Source organism: Salvelinus sp. IW2-2015, linkage group LG28 (genome assembly GCF_002910315.2).
Source record: "Salvelinus sp. IW2-2015 linkage group LG28, ASM291031v2, whole genome shotgun sequence".
NCBI classification, from domain to species: domain Eukaryota; kingdom Metazoa; phylum Chordata; class Actinopteri; order Salmoniformes; family Salmonidae; genus Salvelinus; species Salvelinus sp. IW2-2015.
The window spans coordinates 28,608,726-28,626,355 of NC_036868.1; the positions used below are offsets into that span (position 1 = coordinate 28,608,726).

Genomic DNA, 17,630 nt, shown 5'->3' on the forward strand with positions numbered 1-17,630 from the left:
ACAGTGAAGTACAGGGAAAAGGGTGAGTCTGCTCGATGGGAGTACAAGGAGACCAACCAGAGGAGGCTGCTGATAGATACCCTGTCAGCTGATGGGATGTACGAGTTCTCCGTCCGAATCTCCCAGGGAGACAACCACAGCAAGTGGAGCGTGTCCGTGTTCCAGAGGACCCCAGAATCTGGTAGGTTGTCTTACTGCCTGTCTGAAAATATAAGATAAACCCAAGTCTTACATGTAAATTCCCATTTTTTAAGAGAGTAAAAGGCATCCTACAGTGTCATACAAACAAAAGATTTAGGGGTAAATCATAGTTCTAACCGGTTTTGGCATTCATTCATATTTCATTCAGATTGTTCCGTTCAATTAATCCTTCATGAAAACCTCTGCCATAATTCAGCACAGTTAACGTCTCACTCTCATCCTCCCCTTACTGTTCCTGTATACCGGAGTCATACAGTATATTTGGCTGCTCTGTCATGAGTGTAGCATTTGTATTGTGCCATAGCTGCTTCTGACTGAATAAGTAAAGGTTCAGGGAGATGTCAGCATTTTCAGCCTGGCTGGCTCCGACTTGGAGCTCTAATCTAAATTTCCTTAGAGGATCTCGGGGTTTTATTTTCTGGAAATCTATAACAGGATGTGAATTTTTCCCTATTTGAACCCCATTGGCAGGAGAAACACTACTGTTGCTGTTACAGCGTCTTTCCTTCTGTTCTCCTTGCTCCTGTTTTCTCTCTCGGGACTCATTATTTCTCCTCCTTTTTCCATCCCCTTTTTTCCTCTGTGTTCTTAAGCTCCCTCTGGTCCTCCGGAGAACTTTGATGTGAAGCCACTGAGAGGGAAGGGAACCGCTGTCACAGCAACCTGGGACCCACCTGAGGAACCCAACGGGAGGATACGAGGTCAGAACATGAGAACATTCGGAGATTACTTCACTGTATCTCTCTTATTAATCGACCACATAATATATAGTATATATGTAAAAGACAAAATAAACATTGCCCTTTTTTTTCTTCTTGGCCCAGCAAATCAAGCATGCTAATCTCGGAGTTGAATTAGATGACACCACTTTGGGGATATTATTGTATGCAGATGATAGTGTCCTCCTTGCAGAGAGTGAGTTTGATTTGCAATGTATGTTGAACACTGTCAATCTCTGGTGTACCAAATGGAGATGAATGATTAACCAAGATAAAACCCAGATAATGCACTTTTTAAAAAAAGGGTACAGTAAGAAGTATTCATGGCTTCTCTTTTTTGAACGATGCCCCTAAACTACACAAGCTRATATAAATACCTTGGTTTCCTTTTTGATGAATGTATGACCTTTGAAGAGGGTATAAAGTCTGTATCAGATTATGCAGGGAGAGCATTGGGGTCTGTAAAGACCATGACCATGGTATCTATTCACAGCTCTATAATTCATGTGTGTGTCCTATACTGAACTATGCTGCTGGAATCTGGGGTTTTATAGAATCCAAAACAGCAAACACTATTCAGAATAAAGCCATACAATATTTTTGGGGAGTGCATAAGTTTGCCCCAAGCCTTGCTATTCAAGGTGACATGGGGTGGAACCCAGTGAAATAAGACAGAGTGGTGAAATGATTAGGTTATGGAGTATACCAGAGGACAGAATAACAAACAGCTTTTTTAACTGGGATAAAACACACAACTACCCCTGGAGAAAGGAACTCAATTCCACATTTAAGGAAGCTGATCTACAACACATATTTCGAAACAAGTTACTATGCAATGTCAATATGATCAAACACAAGTTAACCCTAACCTACAAAGAAAAATTGTCAACTGACATATGGCTAAAACCAAAACTCAGAACTCAGAACAACCAGATCAAAAACAGCCACAATCCAGAACCTTATATCACCTTTCACTTAACCAGAAATCAATGGTCCTTGTGCTCGGCTGAGAACCGGGATAGTGCCTCTGGCAATTGAAGTAGGTAGGTTCAATGCCATAGATGAAGAAGAGTGACTATGTACAGTCTGTGATTTAGGAGAGGTAGAGAATGAACTGCACTTTTTATTTTATAGTACTATATAATTTGAGAGCTATACTGTTTGATACAATTTTTCTGGATTAGAGATGGTTAGAGATTAAGAAAAACTTGAATGTCTATTTTAGCAAAGATGGTTGTAAATTTTATCTCCAAAGCTTGGAAGATGCAACAAGACACATTATATACTTAAAAGGTTTTTGTTTTGTTTTCTCAATTGTCTGTCATTGCCGTATGAACGTATGTTTCTACTGTATATACACTGAGTATACAAAACATTAAGAACACCTGCAGCTTCATTAAATAGTACCCGCAAAACACCAGTCTCATCGTCAACAGTGAAGAGGCGACTCTGGGATGCTAGGCAGAGTTGAAAAGAAAAAGCCATATCTCAGACTGGCCAATAAAAAMAAAAGATTAACACAGAATAACACAGACACTGGACAGAGGACCTCTGCCTAGAAGGCCAGCATCCCGGAGTCGCCTCTTCACTGTTGACGTTGAGACTGGTGTTTTGCGAGTACTATTTAATGAAGCTGCCAGTTGAGGACTTGTGAGGTGTCTGTTTCTCAAACTAGACACTCTAATGTACTTGTCCTCTTGCTCAGTTGTGACGGGCGGCCTTCCATTCCTCTATCTATTCTGGTTAGAGCCAGTTTGCGCTGTTCTGTGAAGGGAGTAGTACACAGCGTTATACGAGATCTTCAGTTCTTTGCAATTTCTCGCATGGAATAGCCTTCATTTCTCAGAACAAGAATAGACTGACGAGTTTCAAAGAAAGTCTTTGTTTTTGGCCATTTTGAGCCTGTAATTGAACCCACAAATGCTGATGCTCCAGATACTCAACTAGTGTAAAGAAGATCAATTTTATTGCTTCTTTAATCAGAACAACAGTTTCAGCTGTGCTAACAATAATTGCAAAAGGGTTTTCTAATGATCAATTAGCCTTTTAAAATTTATAAACTTGGATTAGCTAACACAACGTGCCATTGGAACACAGGAGTGAGGTTGTCGATAATGGGCCTCTGTACGCCTATGTAAATATTCCATAAAAAAGTCAGCCATTTCCAGCTACAATAGTAATTTGCAACATTAACAATGTCTACACTGTATTTCTGATCAATTTGATATTATTTTAATGGACAAAAGAATCGCTTTTCTTTCAAAAACAAGGACATTTCTAAGTGACCCCAAACTTTTGAATGGTAGTGTACTTTGTGTCCCTCATTTACTCAAGTGTTTTCAGTTGGTGCTAATATGTAATGATCCTGGTCCTCCTCCCCTCAGAGTACATAATGTCCTATGCTCCTGCCATGAAACCCTTTGGATGAAGTCAGTGACATACCGCGGCAGCACCACCTCAGCCATCATAGACGGCTTCCAGCCTGGGGACCTCTACATCTTCAAGATCAGAGCCACCAACAGGAGGGGCCAGGGCCCCCAAACCAAAGCCTTTAGAGTAGCCATGCCTGGAGGCACCGGTAAGCATATCTACTGTGTCTTTGTTTGTGTGTGTGTGTGTGTGTGTGTGTGTGTGTGTGTGTGTGTGTGTGTGTGTGTGTGTGTGTGTGTGTGTGTGTGTGTGTGTGTGTGTGTGTGTGTGTGTGTGTGTGTGTGTGTGTGTGTGTGTGTGTGTGTGTGCGCGTGTGCGCGTGCGCGTGCCTGCGTGATGTTAGTTACATTTCTAATGTCCTAATGGTGTGTACACTTAACTAATACTCCATCTTACTTGCCAGCCAGCAGTGCTGCCTCCTCGCCAACTCAAGGTGGCCGTAGAACCAGCTACACCCCCTCTCAGGCGTCCAAACAGGACAGTTACCATGACCATGACGATGACGATGACGTCAACCTCCAATTAGAAGACGTGACCAAGGAGCCGACCACACCCACTCAGACCACATCTGCCCCACCCACCACCAGACGGACACGCCCCCTCACCAAGACACGCTCCCATCACAGCATCTCCTCAGATGTGAGGGGCACGGTCAGGAACAGGGCGACCAATCAGCGACTAGGAGCCGGTACCTCTTCAGCCAGAGACAAGGYGAGAAAGACAGAAACAGCGGATGAACAGGAGGAGGGGAACAAAACAACAGAAACCACTCGAGAAGAAGAGGAGGAGAAGCTCACTAACGYAGATGTGGAGGAGAAGAAAGAAGCAGTGACTCAGAACAATGTTGTTCCTTCTACACCTGAGGACAAGGGCTATGTCAGAGGGAGAGGTAAAGGGAAGGATGTAGATGAGCCCTCCAGACCCAGCCTCAAAACAGAAGTTCCCTCATCAGAGGGCTCCTCATCATCATCTAAACCCTCCTACCCTCTCCGCAAACCTCTCTCTGGCAGACGCATCAATTCTGGTCGGAGACCATTCTCCCGGACATCAGTCTCAGGYTCAGTGTCCCAGTCAAAGACACAGGATGCAGAAAAGGACAGCGCCTCCTCATCCTCCTCATCTTCTTCGTCCTCCAGCCCATCCCCCAACGAGGAGTCTGCAGCCATCAGGAAGGACGACACTGTCACCAACTACTCCGAGGGCAAAAACACCTACGACCAGCCAAGTGTCACAGCGGCCAAACCCTCCACCTCAACCCCTACCCCAAACCAGGCCGTCTCAGAGCCCAAGACCGAGGCACCATCTGTGGGAAGAGGATCTGCTCTGCCGGGCCGTGGATATGGTTATGGCAGGCGGAAACCCGGGATCCTGTCTCGGGGGAATCCAAATGGCCGAGTTCTGACTGGACTCAGCAAACCTGGGTCAGACTCGACTTCCACCGGCATGTCCCAGTCCACTCTACCAACCGAAGGCAAGATCCCAGAAACATCACACAKTCACGGCTCACACACTCCTAACACACAGCACTTAACACACCACCAGGACAATAATGACTACAACGACTACAAAGTCACAGAGGCAGAGGCCACCAAAGAAGAAGAACCCACTTCCAGTTCCCGGACCATTTCCACTACACATTCTTCTGAGGACAGGAGACAGGACAAGAGAAAGGAGGGAGGGAGGGGAGACAGGAGAGAGGAGGGAGAGAGGGGAGACAGGAGAGAGGAGCGAGGCAGTGGAGACAGGAGAGGGGATCGGGGGAGGGGAGACAGAAGAGAACAGGAAAGGAGGGGAGACAGGGGAGAGGATGGAGGGAGTGAAGACAGGAGAGAGGAGCGAGGGAGTGAAGACAGGAGAGAGGAGCGAGGGAGGGGAGACAGGAAAGTAGAGCGAGGGAGGGGAGACAAGGGAGAGGAAGAAGGGAGGGGAGACAGGAGAGAGGATGGAGGGAGGGGAGACAGGAAAGAAGATGGAGGGAGGGGAGACAAGAGAGAGGAGGGAGAGAGAGTAGACAAGAGAGAGGAGGGAGAGAGAGAAAACAGGAAAGAGGAGGGAGCTCGGGGAGACAGGAGAAAGGAGGTAGAGATGGAAAACAGGAAAGAGGAGGGAGGGAGGGGAGACAGAAGAGAAGAGGGAGGGAGGCGGGAGAACAARTACAACACCCCAGCTCCCCCTCCTTCCAAGACACCTGCTCCCCCTGCCTCCAGGATGAACCCCTTTGTGAAACGGCCCCAGAGCAGGTTCGGAACAGGGATGGGGAGCGGTAGCAGGGTGTCTTCCCCCCGGGCGGACGGGAGGGTTCCCTGGAGCAGGACAGGCTCCTCATCCTCTGTTGGGGCAGGAAGACCCATCCTGAGAGGATTCCCCTCTAGGACAGCTGCCTCGGGGGCAGCATCTGCCTCGGGGGCATCAAGGACCTCAGCAGTGCAGGAGACCAGTGAGGATGCTAAAAAACCCTCCACCCTCTACCCGTTAAAGAACGGGGTGGGGGCTGGGGCACTTAAACCCTCTCTGCCCAACAGGAATACCGTTCGAGGTGYATCTAGGAATCCCATCACCTCCTCTTCCTTCTCCTCGTCCTCCTCCAACTCCTCCTCTAGTAGTCGTGGAGACTCCAGTGAGCCCATCCACAGAGGAAGCAGCACCAGGGAGGACAGCAGTAATGACCATAAGGAGGACTATCTCTACAAGGGGAGTAAGGAGATGTATGAGTGGAATGAAAAAGTCACAGACCCAACCACCGCCCCCAAAACTACTGCCACCACTACCACTGCCACCACTACCACTACCTCAGCCCCAACTACCGCCCGCAGGGTGCCCCAGAGTGGGGCCAACGAGAGTGTGGACAGGGAACCRACTCCTGGTAGAACCAGGCCTGGTTTCGTCCCTGGTTCTATGCTCCCCCGCCGTACCATTATAGGTCCCAACGGGAGGGTGCGATCTCCCCTGCTCACAAACAGTCAGACAAGATCTAGGTTCCCCCTTAGAGCACAACCAGCACAGAGTACACGGTTAGGTTCCTCTAACACAAACACATCATCTTCCTCTTCTTCCTCTTCCTCCTCTAGTCTGTCGCAGCCAGATCACGGGGTTAGCGGGGCCGCTAGTGTTAGCACTGGAGGCTCCTCCCCTTCCCTCTCTCGCCCCTCCCTCAGACAGACCTCCATTGGCGGCAGCCAGGGATCTCAAGGCTCCTCTTCCTCCTCGTCATTCTCATCCAGAGACACTGTGGTGGGCCAGGGTACAAGGACACGCTACCCCAGCCGGTCAGACCCCCATCTCAGGAGTAAAACCCCCAGCGGAGGCCTCAAGCCCGGCTACGGAAATGGTAAAAATGGCCGCCCCAATCTCACAGCGACCAGTGACAAAGAGTCCAGCACATCCAATGACAACACCAAACCTAATGGAAGAAGGTACATCACTGGGCCCGATGGAGCCAAATGGGTATGTGTGTCTGTGTCTCGATACATTTTATTGCAAAGTAAAAGGGATTGAAAGGAGACATTTCATCGGCAACGTTAACCATTATGCAGACCCTCCTTTATATGTTTCCCTATGACGTGTCTCCAACGCTGGGATGTGTTCTATTCTCCAGGTGGTGGACTTGGATAAGGGGGTCCTGATGAACGAGAATGGCATGGTTCTCCAGGACTCTCAGGGCCAACCCAAGAGGGTGGTTCTGGGAGAGGACGGACGCACCATCTTTGGTGAGATACTGTAAACTAATACCGTCTCTTATATTGAACACTGTTTCTAGGAGTATTAAAGGTCGACATTCCTAAGAGCTTTGTAATGTGTTGGTATAACAAGACGCTTCATCCCCCCTATTTATTTCTCCTTATGAGAAAGGGAGATATCACACTTACAACACACAACCGTACTGTTTTGTTTACACAGATAGATAACTGATTGATTGTTCTCCCCTGCTAGACCACCAGGGCAGCCCATTAGTGAACCAGGAGGGCCAGGCTCTGTTTGGTCACGGCCGGGAAAGCCAACCGGTGGTCAACCCCAAAGACAAGTTCCTGACCGTGGGTGGCAAACCCATCATTGGCCTGGACCGGGCTCAACCACGGACCACAACCACCACCAGACCTCCTACCACGACCACACCTGAACCGACAACGCTACCAAGCACCACTGAAATGTCCACAGAGGAGACTATAACCATGCCGTTGTTCCCGACCTGTCCTCCCGGCACATTTTTGATCAGGGATGATGAGGGATTCCCAATGCTGGATGCTGATGGCATCCTGGACTGTTATCCTGAAGGCAAGTCTGACTAACGCTGACTAACGCTTCTGTATGTACTGTCAGATTACTAGTTGTGTTATAGTAATCCAACTAGGACTATCAGAGTAGTAGTACTAGTAGTAGTTGTTGCTGTTGTAGGGCCAGTTTCCCAGACCCAGATTAAGCCTATTCCAGAGGGGTGTACTACGACGCTAGCTCGATCTACTCAGGTTTTTATGAAGCTAGCCAGCTTCAGTTAGCTTCACATTCCAGTTCAGGCTTCATCCATGTTACGAAGGAGGATATTTATCCTCTATCTTCCGTTTACTCCAGCCAGGCTTGTGACTGCGCTTGCATGTCGCAAGTGGATAATCCCAGCGAGTCAAACGACAAACTCTTCATTTGACAATGCTGAAACACCAATCCATGTCAGAGCCACATTTTCATTTTTGCCAAAATCAGCATGAAAGAGAAGTTACCTCGCACATTCAGCAGGCTATTGTCACGTATTGTAGTCATTCAAAAGTTTTACTATCCGTGAAGTTTCAAATGCATCCTGTCGTTACTAAATGTGTAAGGTGATAGCTAAATGTACACAAAAAAAACCCATTTGATTAATAAATGATTTAATCAGTCGTCTTCCTCAAAAGAAGGGGATGATGATGCAATCTTAGTGAGAGGGAGGGAATCTGATTTAATTGGCCCTCAACTCGTGGCTCAGACAGTTAGCTGTGAGTTAGCCTTCCCCGGAAGTTAGAGCTGAAGAATTCATTGGCTGAAGGATTCAAAATTGACCTGGCTAAAATGTGGGCTACCTTCGTGTCAACAGTTATCCTAAGATGAACTCAGAATTGACCAAAGGTAGCTCACTAAATAATGTATCCCGCTTCTTAGTATACCTCTCTGGATTTATGCACTTTCAATTGAGAATGATTTTCAGTCCAGGACTAGGCTTAATCTGGGCTTGTACTATCTATTACATCTTATGCAGGCTAAAAGCAGTGGATCAGAGTCTGTCATCAGTCTGTGAGCTGTTGTTGTTTATCATCTCCATAACATCCTGACCATAATAAGTAGGTTCTGTCTGTGGCCACAGAGCCCTGCAAGATCTGGCCGGGCACAGTCGAGACCAATGGAACCTGATCAGGACCTGGGTCCAAATACTGTTTGAAATCTTTCAAACACTTTGAGCCTTTTTCTTAGCCTGGCTGGAGTTGGCAGGCTAAAGGCTGGTTTACAGTTGGTCTATCGACATGTCTGTAGACAGTTGTCGCAATGACATCATGAACGTTCTACTGTTGCCCGAAATCAAACTTGTCGTTGTGGTTATGAGAAAGTGTGAACACAAAAACGACAGGCTGTATGACATCAGCAGCCTGGTGGTCCAAAATAGCATAACTACCGTATTTTAACACCAGCAAACCCATCTGTTTAAAAATGTATTTGCTACAGTGCATTCGGAAAGTGTTCAGACCTCTTGACTTTTTCCACATTTTGTTACGTTACAGCCTTATTCTAAAATGTATGGAATATTTTTTTTCTCATCAATCTACACACAATACCCCTTAATGAAAAAGCAAAACAGTTTTTTTTGAAATTTTAGCAAATGTATCATTTTAGCAAAAATATCACATTTACATAAGTATTCAGACCCTTTACTCAGTACTTTGTTGAAGCACCTTAGGCAGCAATTACAACCTCGAGTCTTCTTGGGTATGACGCTACAGGCTTGTAGTGGCGGAAAAAGTACTCAATTGTCATACTTGAGTAAAAGTAAAGATGCCTTAATAGAAAATGACTCAAGTAAAAGTGAAAGTCACCAAGTAAAATACTACTTGAGTAAAAGTCAAAAAGTGTTTGGTTTTAAATATACTTAAGTATCAAAAGTAAATGTAATCGCTAAAATATACCTAAGTGTCAAAAGTAAAAGTATAATTCAATTCAAAATCCTTATATTAAGCAAACCAGGTGGCACGATTTCTGGTTTTTCATTTATGGATAGCCAGGGGCACATTCCAACAATCAGGCGCCATTTACAAATAAAGCATTTGTGTTTAGTGAGTCTGCCAGATCAGGAGACAGTAGAGATGACCAGGGATGTTCTCTTGATAAGTATGTGAATTAGACAATTTTCCTGTCCTGCTAAGCATTCAAAACATAACGAGTACTTTTGGGTGTCAGGGAAAATGTATGGAGTAAAAACTACATAATCTGTTTTAGGAATGTAGTGAAGTAAAAGTAAAAGTTGTCAAAAATATGAATAATAAAGTTAACTACAGATAGTCAAAAAAACGACTTAAGTAGTACTTTAAAGTATTCTCACTTAAGTACTTTACACCACTGCAAGCTTGGCACACCTGTATTTGGGGAGTTTTTCCCATTCTTCTCTGCAGATCCTCTCAAGCTCTGTCAGGTTAGATGGGGAGTGTCGCTGCAGAGCTATTTTCAGGTATCTTCAGGGATGTTTGATAGCGTTCAAGTCCAGCCTCTGGCTGGGCCACTCAAGGACATGCAGAGACTTGTCCCGAAGTCACTCCTGCTTTGTCTTGGCTGTGTGCTTAGGGTCGTTGTCCTGTTGGAAGGTGAACCTTCACCCCAGTCTGAGGTTCTGAGCGCTCTGGAGCACGTTTTCATCAAAGATCTCTCTGTATTTTGCTCTGTTCATCTTTCCCTGGATCATAGCCAGTCTCCCAGTCCCTGCCGCTATAAAACATCTCCCCAACAGGATGCTAACACCACCAGGCTTCAACGTAGAGATGGTGCCAGGTTTCCTCCAGACGTTATGCTTGGCATTCAGGCCAAGGAGTTCAATCTTGTTTTCATCAGACCAGAGAATCTTGTTTCTCATGGTCTGAGAGTCTTTAGGTGCCTTTTGGCAAACTCAAACCAGGCTTTCATGTGCCTTTTACTGAGGAGTGGCTTTCATCTGGCCACTACCATAAAGGCATGATTGGTGCTGCAGAGATGGTTGTCCTTCTGGAAGGTTCTCCCATCTCCACAGAAGAACTCTGGAGCTCTGTCAGAGTGACCGTTAGGTTATTGATCACCTCCCTGACCAAGGCCTTCTCCCCCGATTGTTCAGTTTGGCCAGGCAGCAAGCTCTAGGAAGAGTCTTGGTGGTTCCAAACTTCTTCCATTTAAGAATGATGGAGGCCACTGTGTTTTTGTGGACCTTCAATGCTGCAGACATTTTTTGGTACCCTTCTCCAGATCTGTGCCTCGACACAATCCCGTCTCTGACTTCTACGGACAATTCCTTCAACCTCAAGGTTTGGTTTTTGCTCTAACATGCACTGTCAACTGTCGGAACTTATATAGACAGGTGTGTGTCTTTCCAAATCATGTTCAATCAGTTGAAGAAACGGGATGCATCTGAGCTCAATTTCGAGTCTCATAGCAAAGGGTCTGAATACTTATGTTAATAAGGTATTTCTGTTTGTTTTTTAAATAAATTTGCAAAATATTTTAAAAAACAGTTTTCTGCTGTGTAATTATGGGGCAGTGTGTGTAGATTGATTTATTTGATTTGATCCATTTTAGAATAAGGCTGTAACGTAACAAAATGTGTCAAGTGGTCTGAAAACTTTCCCGCACCGTATATGTCAATCTAACAAGCCAGGTAACTAAAATCAACTTTCTAAACAATGTTTTGGTTTAGTTTTAGCTTGTTAGCTAGCTAGCTATATAGCTTCTTAAATTTAGCAAATGTTTATTCATTATTATAGGCAAATAAATTCACAACGAGATCATTATTTACAAGTTAATGGCGAGCTAATTACAGAAAATAGTGTGCGATGACTGTGACGAAATAAAAGCATGGCATTTTACCTGAGAATTCTAGAACTTCTGCACTCATTGCTGTCTCAGTCGGGTAACCATGGCAACGGACCCAGCAACAGGGTCGAAGTTGAACTTTTTTCATCCGTCTGCAACAAGGAATTTGACAGTCGTATAGCGACAGTCTACAGACATTCCACAGGAGTATAAATTAAATGTTGTTTTGAACAGTGAGACTTGTCGCATTCTAATTGTCTACAGACATGTCGATAGACAAAGTTTAAACCAGCCTTAAGATGGGCAGGGTTTGCAGCTTGGGGACTATTCTATTGGTGCCATCAGTCAGGCACAGATGAAGTATTGTTTAATTATTTTTAATAGTATTTGAACCCAGATCTGATGGGAACCACATCAGGGCCAGCCACATCTGGGGCTGACGATGGTCAGGATACCGCTGGGTAAAAACCCTAACCCATTCTTTGAACTAAGCAGTCAGTCTCACTACACAATTATCTTTACCACACGACACACAATTAACACACACTTGTTAGCAATTTATGTTATTCTTCTATAACACAGACCCCAAAGCAAATCAAGTGGAGAAAAATATATTTATTCAAAGGGAACAAATCATAGTTGTTATGCTGGAAAGTAGATGGTAGATGGTCCTTCTTCCCTGGCCTCAATGTTTCACCACTGAACAAAGAGACAGGATGTGGTTTATTCCCAAGCCTAGCCTGTGGTTGATCTATTCGAATTCCTTGCAGTAAAATTGGGCCAATGGCCAAATACCAAGTGTTCAGTGTCAGGCTCAACGTATAGACAATTCAAACCAATGAGAACTTGCCACATGTAGGTATGAATCCCAGACTGGAATTCCACCCGTGTCCCTGACCCATTCATCTTCAGTTCCCCATTACAAATGAACTATTTTCATTGATCAGAAATTCGCTAGTACAGAAAAACAACTATTTCCATTAGTTAATTCCCTCTTGACCTTTAGTCCTCCGCGCTGTGTATTTATCTTTGAATATTCTTACACATCCAAACACACTTTTATGGCTAGACCTAAGTGTTCCGTAGGGATTTACACAATACAGACACAAAGCCCACATTCAGACACATACATATTATTAGGCTCTTATAGGGGTTATTGTAACAAACATACACCCAAAGACAGACAGCCATAAGTAATATGTTTTCCAATGTAATTCTCCTTTTTGCAAGTTTAAGGGAATAATCATGCCCAGTTGTTTTGAGTTTACTACAAGGCAATTGAGATGACTAAGAACAAATAATGGAGGAAATACTTCATTCTTAACTCAAAACAGTGCACCATTTTTTTCCACCGTTAACTTGAAACTTTATACTGAAGCTAGAAAGACAAGTGAGCGTTGCGGCATGTTTATATGTGTGCATATATTTGTGCCTTTCCTCTGTGTGTGTGTGTGTGTGTGTGTGTGTGTGTGTGTGTGTGTGTGTGTGTGTGTGTGTGTGTGTGTGTGTGTGNGTGTGTGTGTGTGTGTGTGTGTGTGTGTGTGTGTGATGAATGGTTGATTAATTAGACATATTTCATGCACTGGCTCCCAGCTTCAATATAGTGTGTATATACTATATCCTGCATCTGTTTATGTTGCTTTTTGTGTGTGTGTGTGTGTGTGTGTGTGTGTGTGTGTGTGTGTGTGTGTGTGTGTGTGTGTGTGTGTGTGTGTGTGTGTGTGTGTGTGTGTATAGTGGTTTTTGGTCATGCTACAGCCTGTCTCACTTCTCCTACAGAGGAATCCTCGGGAATGGAAACGGACTCTATGGGTATGGTTGCCATGTTGACTGATGCAGGCCCGCCTTGTTTCTTTCAATGTTAATCTATCAGTTCATCTGTTTGTTGACTGTTTCCTCTATTTTGTGTTTCCTTGCCTGTGGTCTTTTCTATGGTCGGTTGTGTGTTTGTTTGGGTTGGGTTTGGGCTCCTTCCATCATCGGCTGTGTTTCTGATGTTTTATCTGGCCAACTCAACCTCTACAGTGTCTGTGAACGGCATTACTAACCCAGAGAGAATGCCCTGGCATGCTCCACTGTACTGTTCTGCTCTGTGATGTCACTGCATGTGATGATGACTTGTGCTGTTATACACTACATAACCAAAAGTATGTGGACACCTGCTCGTCGAACATCTCCATCCAAAATCGGCAAGATTGACACCACTCCAGCCGACGCTTGGCATCGTGCATGGTGATCTTAGGCCTGTGTGTTGCTGCTCGGCCATGGAAACCCATTTCATGAAGCTCCCAACGAACAGTTCTTGTGCTGACGTTACTTCCAGAGACAGTTTGGAACTCGGTAGCAAGTGTTGCAACCGAGGACAGACTATTTTTACGCGTTTAAGCACTTGGCAGTCCCATTCTGTGAGCTTGTGTGGCCTACCACTTCTTGGCTGAGCCGTTGTTGTTCCTAGACGTTTCACTTCACAGTAACACCCCTTACTGTTGACCAGGGCAGCTCTAGCAGGGCAGAAATTTGACAAACTGACTTGTTGGAAATGTGGCATCCTATGACGGTGCCACATTAAAAGTTACTGAGCTCTTCAGTACAGGCTATTCTACTGACAATGTTTGTCTATGGAGATTGCATGGCGGTATGCTCGATTTTATACACCTGTCAGCAACGGGTGTTGCTGAAATAGCCGAATCCACAAATTTGAAGGGGTGTCCACATACTTTTGTATATAGTATATAAAGTGTATCATGTCATGTTATGGTATACTGGTAATGCATGGTCATTCATGGTTTCAGTGAATGGAGGAACTGTGATTATGTTATGTTTGGTAAGCATACGCCATGATGTTATAGTTTGATTAGTGCCATGAGAAAACTATTGCTCGTATATGCACCACTCGACAAATTGCATCCCAATATATTCATAGTGTTTCCCTGCAAGGCTGTGTGTGAGGCACATGATGGTGTCATGCAGAGGTCCGTTGGCACTCCACAGGCCAGAATGCCTGGTGCTGCTGGAAGTAACCAATTGATTTCAATGACCTCACTGACTTAATCCTTACACATTTGTTAGGCTCAGAACCATGAACATTACAGTAATCTACTGCGAAACGGGCATGATGTTCAAAAGCCGGTGCCTCGGGAATGGAAAAATATTGGCAGCAAAACATTACACATGAAGAACTTGCCTTTTAAAAGGGAAAGAAACATCAAGGTCATTTCCAATGACATCACACTCATTTCAAGAGCTATGGCATGCTTATTTACATACCAATTACAAAGGTCTAGTGCTACATACAAAATGTCACACAGACTAAATTCAATGGTATTTGGATTTAGTTTGTGATGGTCATGCCTTCACTTGCCCCTTTTTTTTTCTAGATGAGTTGTTGTGGCAGACCACCCTGCCCCCCACGCTGCCCCCCACCACCACCACGACAGACCACCCCGCCCCTGAACCAGACACCAGGCCCTTCAACAATAGCCCCTCCAATGAGTTCGACCTTGCCGGGAAGAAACGCTTCACAGGTAGGCTACGGTATGGAGGAAAAGGGATAACTGTAGCGTGTGCAATGTGTGTGAGCATGCTTGCTTGCATGTATGTGTGCCTGACTGGGTGAGTGCACCTCACATGCACGTGGGTGTGTGCTCGTCAGTGTGTTTGAGCTGTTTGTGTTTGAGTTTTGACAAACGATCTACCTCTGCCCTACGCTGATGAAACACACCACTTGCAGTTATTTCAGCATCACCGTCTAAGAGCTTAAAATTGTCATCTGTGGTTTTAGACTTTCCTGTTTAGAGCTTAACCCTGTCAACACACAGGTCTTGCTTTATACCGCATTGCCATTATCTACATGATGGCTCTCGGTTTAAACAGAGCTTAACCTCTTCAATCATACAGTATATCTCACTCCTGTCTTTCTGCAGTGTTCTCAGTAGTGAGTGATTACATTTTCTGTTGTTGTTGTGGGGAAGCTTCTGTGAAGTCCCTCTAGATGCCAAAGGGAAAGGCTGTTTTTTCGTAACATGAATAATGTTCATCCAGGCATCCAGCTGAAACACGTGCATGTTTTTGTGTTTGATTTAGTGAGCGTGCTCGCATTTTAAGTGCGTGTGTGTGTGTGTGTGTGCTGTTGTGTGTGAATGGGTAAAATGTTTGGGGTGTGTGTGTGTGGTGTGTGTGTGTGTGGTGTGTGTTGTGTGTGTGTGTGTGTGTGTGTGTGTGTGTGTGTGTGTGTGTGTGTGTGCGTGTGTGTGTGCTTGTGTGCAACACGTGTGTCTCAGCCTTATAAATAATTATAGTCTATTTGGTGTGTGTTCAGTATTCTTTCACGGAGGAGAAATTAACTCTGGCTCTCTGTATCTTGGCTCGGTCAGTCGCACATCATAAATACATTCACAGTTCTTGACTAGCTCATATATTTACATGATTACCCCTGGGCCAAGGAAAACCCCTTTAGGTGAAGGAGTGCCATCTTTGCATTGGTCTGGCAGAACCATCAGAGTTGTGTCTTCTTTCAGCTAACAGATGATATCCTGAAATGACCTCTAATGTTGTTTCACCCCTCTGTGACCCTCTCTTGCAGAGATTGAGGGTCAATCATGGTCCTGGAGAGCTGTCTGCATTGTTTGCTGGGTTTTGTTCCAGCCCAATACTAACACAGCTGATTTAACTCATCCAGGTCCCTGGTCTAGATTGAAGAGCATGATTAGTGTTAGTGCTGGGCTGGAACAAAGGCACACTAGGGTTGCTAAACTTGCATCTGCATGGAGGAACCCCCTTCTCTGGTCATGGTGTACATAATACACGAGACTGGGTCTGTGTGTAAAGTGTCACTATGACAGGTTAGAGATTTGGAGACAACGGAGTTAGTTGAGAATGTTATTGGTAGAACTAATGGTCATACTGTAGACCTTTGTACTTCCCAATGCCACTCGCATTGTAAGGGCCAGGGTCTTGACAGTTCAGGGTCCACATGACATGGACGACAGTGGCAAAGTTGGATTGGCTTTGCATAGCCTAACTGTGGGGCTAGATAGGGAACATCAATACATTTCACAATGTAAATGAGACAATATTTTCATGTTGCACACCTTTTAGCTGTCTCATTAAATGCTTTCAACATTTTTATATGCATTTCTACAAGTTATAGTTGGTTTAAGGTTTTTAGGTCATTGACATTTAAAAATATTTTCCCATGTGCATTGTGTAATTTACTGATGGTCCCTGAGCATTACGATCAGGTCGCATGCAGCTGTGTACCATTTTAATGATTACTTGGGTACTGCCAGCTGTGGGCATGTGGGCAGGATTGAAATAAACCCAACCCAAAGAAAGCTATTGCGGTACCTATCATTCCGTGACATGCCATTTTTTCCTAAATATCTCGCAAATCTGTTTTGGACGAGACTGACTGTATGACCGAAATTGCCCTATTTGCACTTTGTAGTCAATTTTGAAACTAGAATAAATGTCTCTGACTCATATCAATGCTACGTAGGCCGTTTTCAAAAGGAGAAGTTGCTTACTACGTTCAGTTGCTCTTGAAGCGTCCTGCTGTCTCTTTACTGCTCTAAAGTGCTTGCTTTCATCTGTCTCCTCCTCTGTCTGCTTTATCCACATCCACTCCTATCGCTGGAAAAACAGACTGAACCCCCCCCCCCCCCCCCCCCCCCCCCCCCCCCCCCCCCCCCCACACTGAACAGGAATAAAACCATCTCTGATTCCCCATCACCCTCTCTCTCCTTCCCTCCCTCCTACTGTCTCTCATGAAGGAGCCTCTCGGTGGTTGTTGGGCTCCTAATGATGATGTGTACATTCCTGCTGAGTCATCAGGGAGCGCCACTCACATCTCCCATGTGAATGTGTTGGCGTGGCATAGTTGGACAGTACCCTAACTGACGGGTCTCGGTAACAGCAGTGTTAGCTGGTATTGTTCACTATGAGGACCTCAATTCGAAATGTGTCAGTGGCATTGGACAGCCTTCGAAGCAAGGCTACCGTTAGACCGGCGGATCCGGCCGCGAGCCCAAACGGATCTGGCCCGCGAGCGCCCAAACGGATCTGGCCCGCGCGCCCAAAACGGATCTGGCCGCGAGCCCAAACGGATCTGGCCCGTGAGGCCCAAACGGATCTGGCCCGCGCGCCCAAACGGATGCTGGGCCCGCGCGCCAAACGGATCTGGCCCGCGAGCCCAAACGGATCTGGCCCGCGAGCCCAAACGGATCTGGCCCGCGAGCCCAAACGGATCTGGCCCGCGAGCCCATTCAATCTGGC

General features: G+C 45.5%; 2 protein-coding genes across 2 annotated transcripts in view; both read left to right on the top strand.

Moving 5' to 3' along the window:
* Window positions 1-2,631, top strand: part of LOC139023191 (fibronectin type III domain-containing protein 1-like) — a 27,225-nt gene extending 24,594 nt beyond the window's left edge. The window contains exons 5-7 of the mRNA XM_070435731.1: window positions 15-181; window positions 795-937; window positions 2,626-2,631. Of these exons, the coding sequence (XP_070291832.1) occupies window positions 15-181; window positions 795-937; window positions 2,626-2,631 (316 nt within the window). The remainder of the gene's footprint in view (window positions 1-14; window positions 182-794; window positions 938-2,625) is intronic.
* The window catches only part of LOC111954294 (fibronectin type III domain-containing protein 1-like), a 57,281-nt gene continuing 40,478 nt past the window's right edge, over window positions 828-17,630 (top strand). The window contains exons 1-7 of the mRNA XM_070435884.1: window positions 828-902; window positions 3,305-3,498; window positions 3,754-6,794; window positions 6,946-7,057; window positions 7,281-7,622; window positions 13,137-13,169; window positions 14,735-14,881. Coding sequence (XP_070291985.1) covers window positions 3,345-3,498; window positions 3,754-6,794; window positions 6,946-7,057; window positions 7,281-7,622; window positions 13,137-13,169; window positions 14,735-14,881 — 3,829 coding nt within the window. The 5' untranslated portion in view covers window positions 828-902; window positions 3,305-3,344. The remainder of the gene's footprint in view (window positions 903-3,304; window positions 3,499-3,753; window positions 6,795-6,945; window positions 7,058-7,280; window positions 7,623-13,136; window positions 13,170-14,734; window positions 14,882-17,630) is intronic.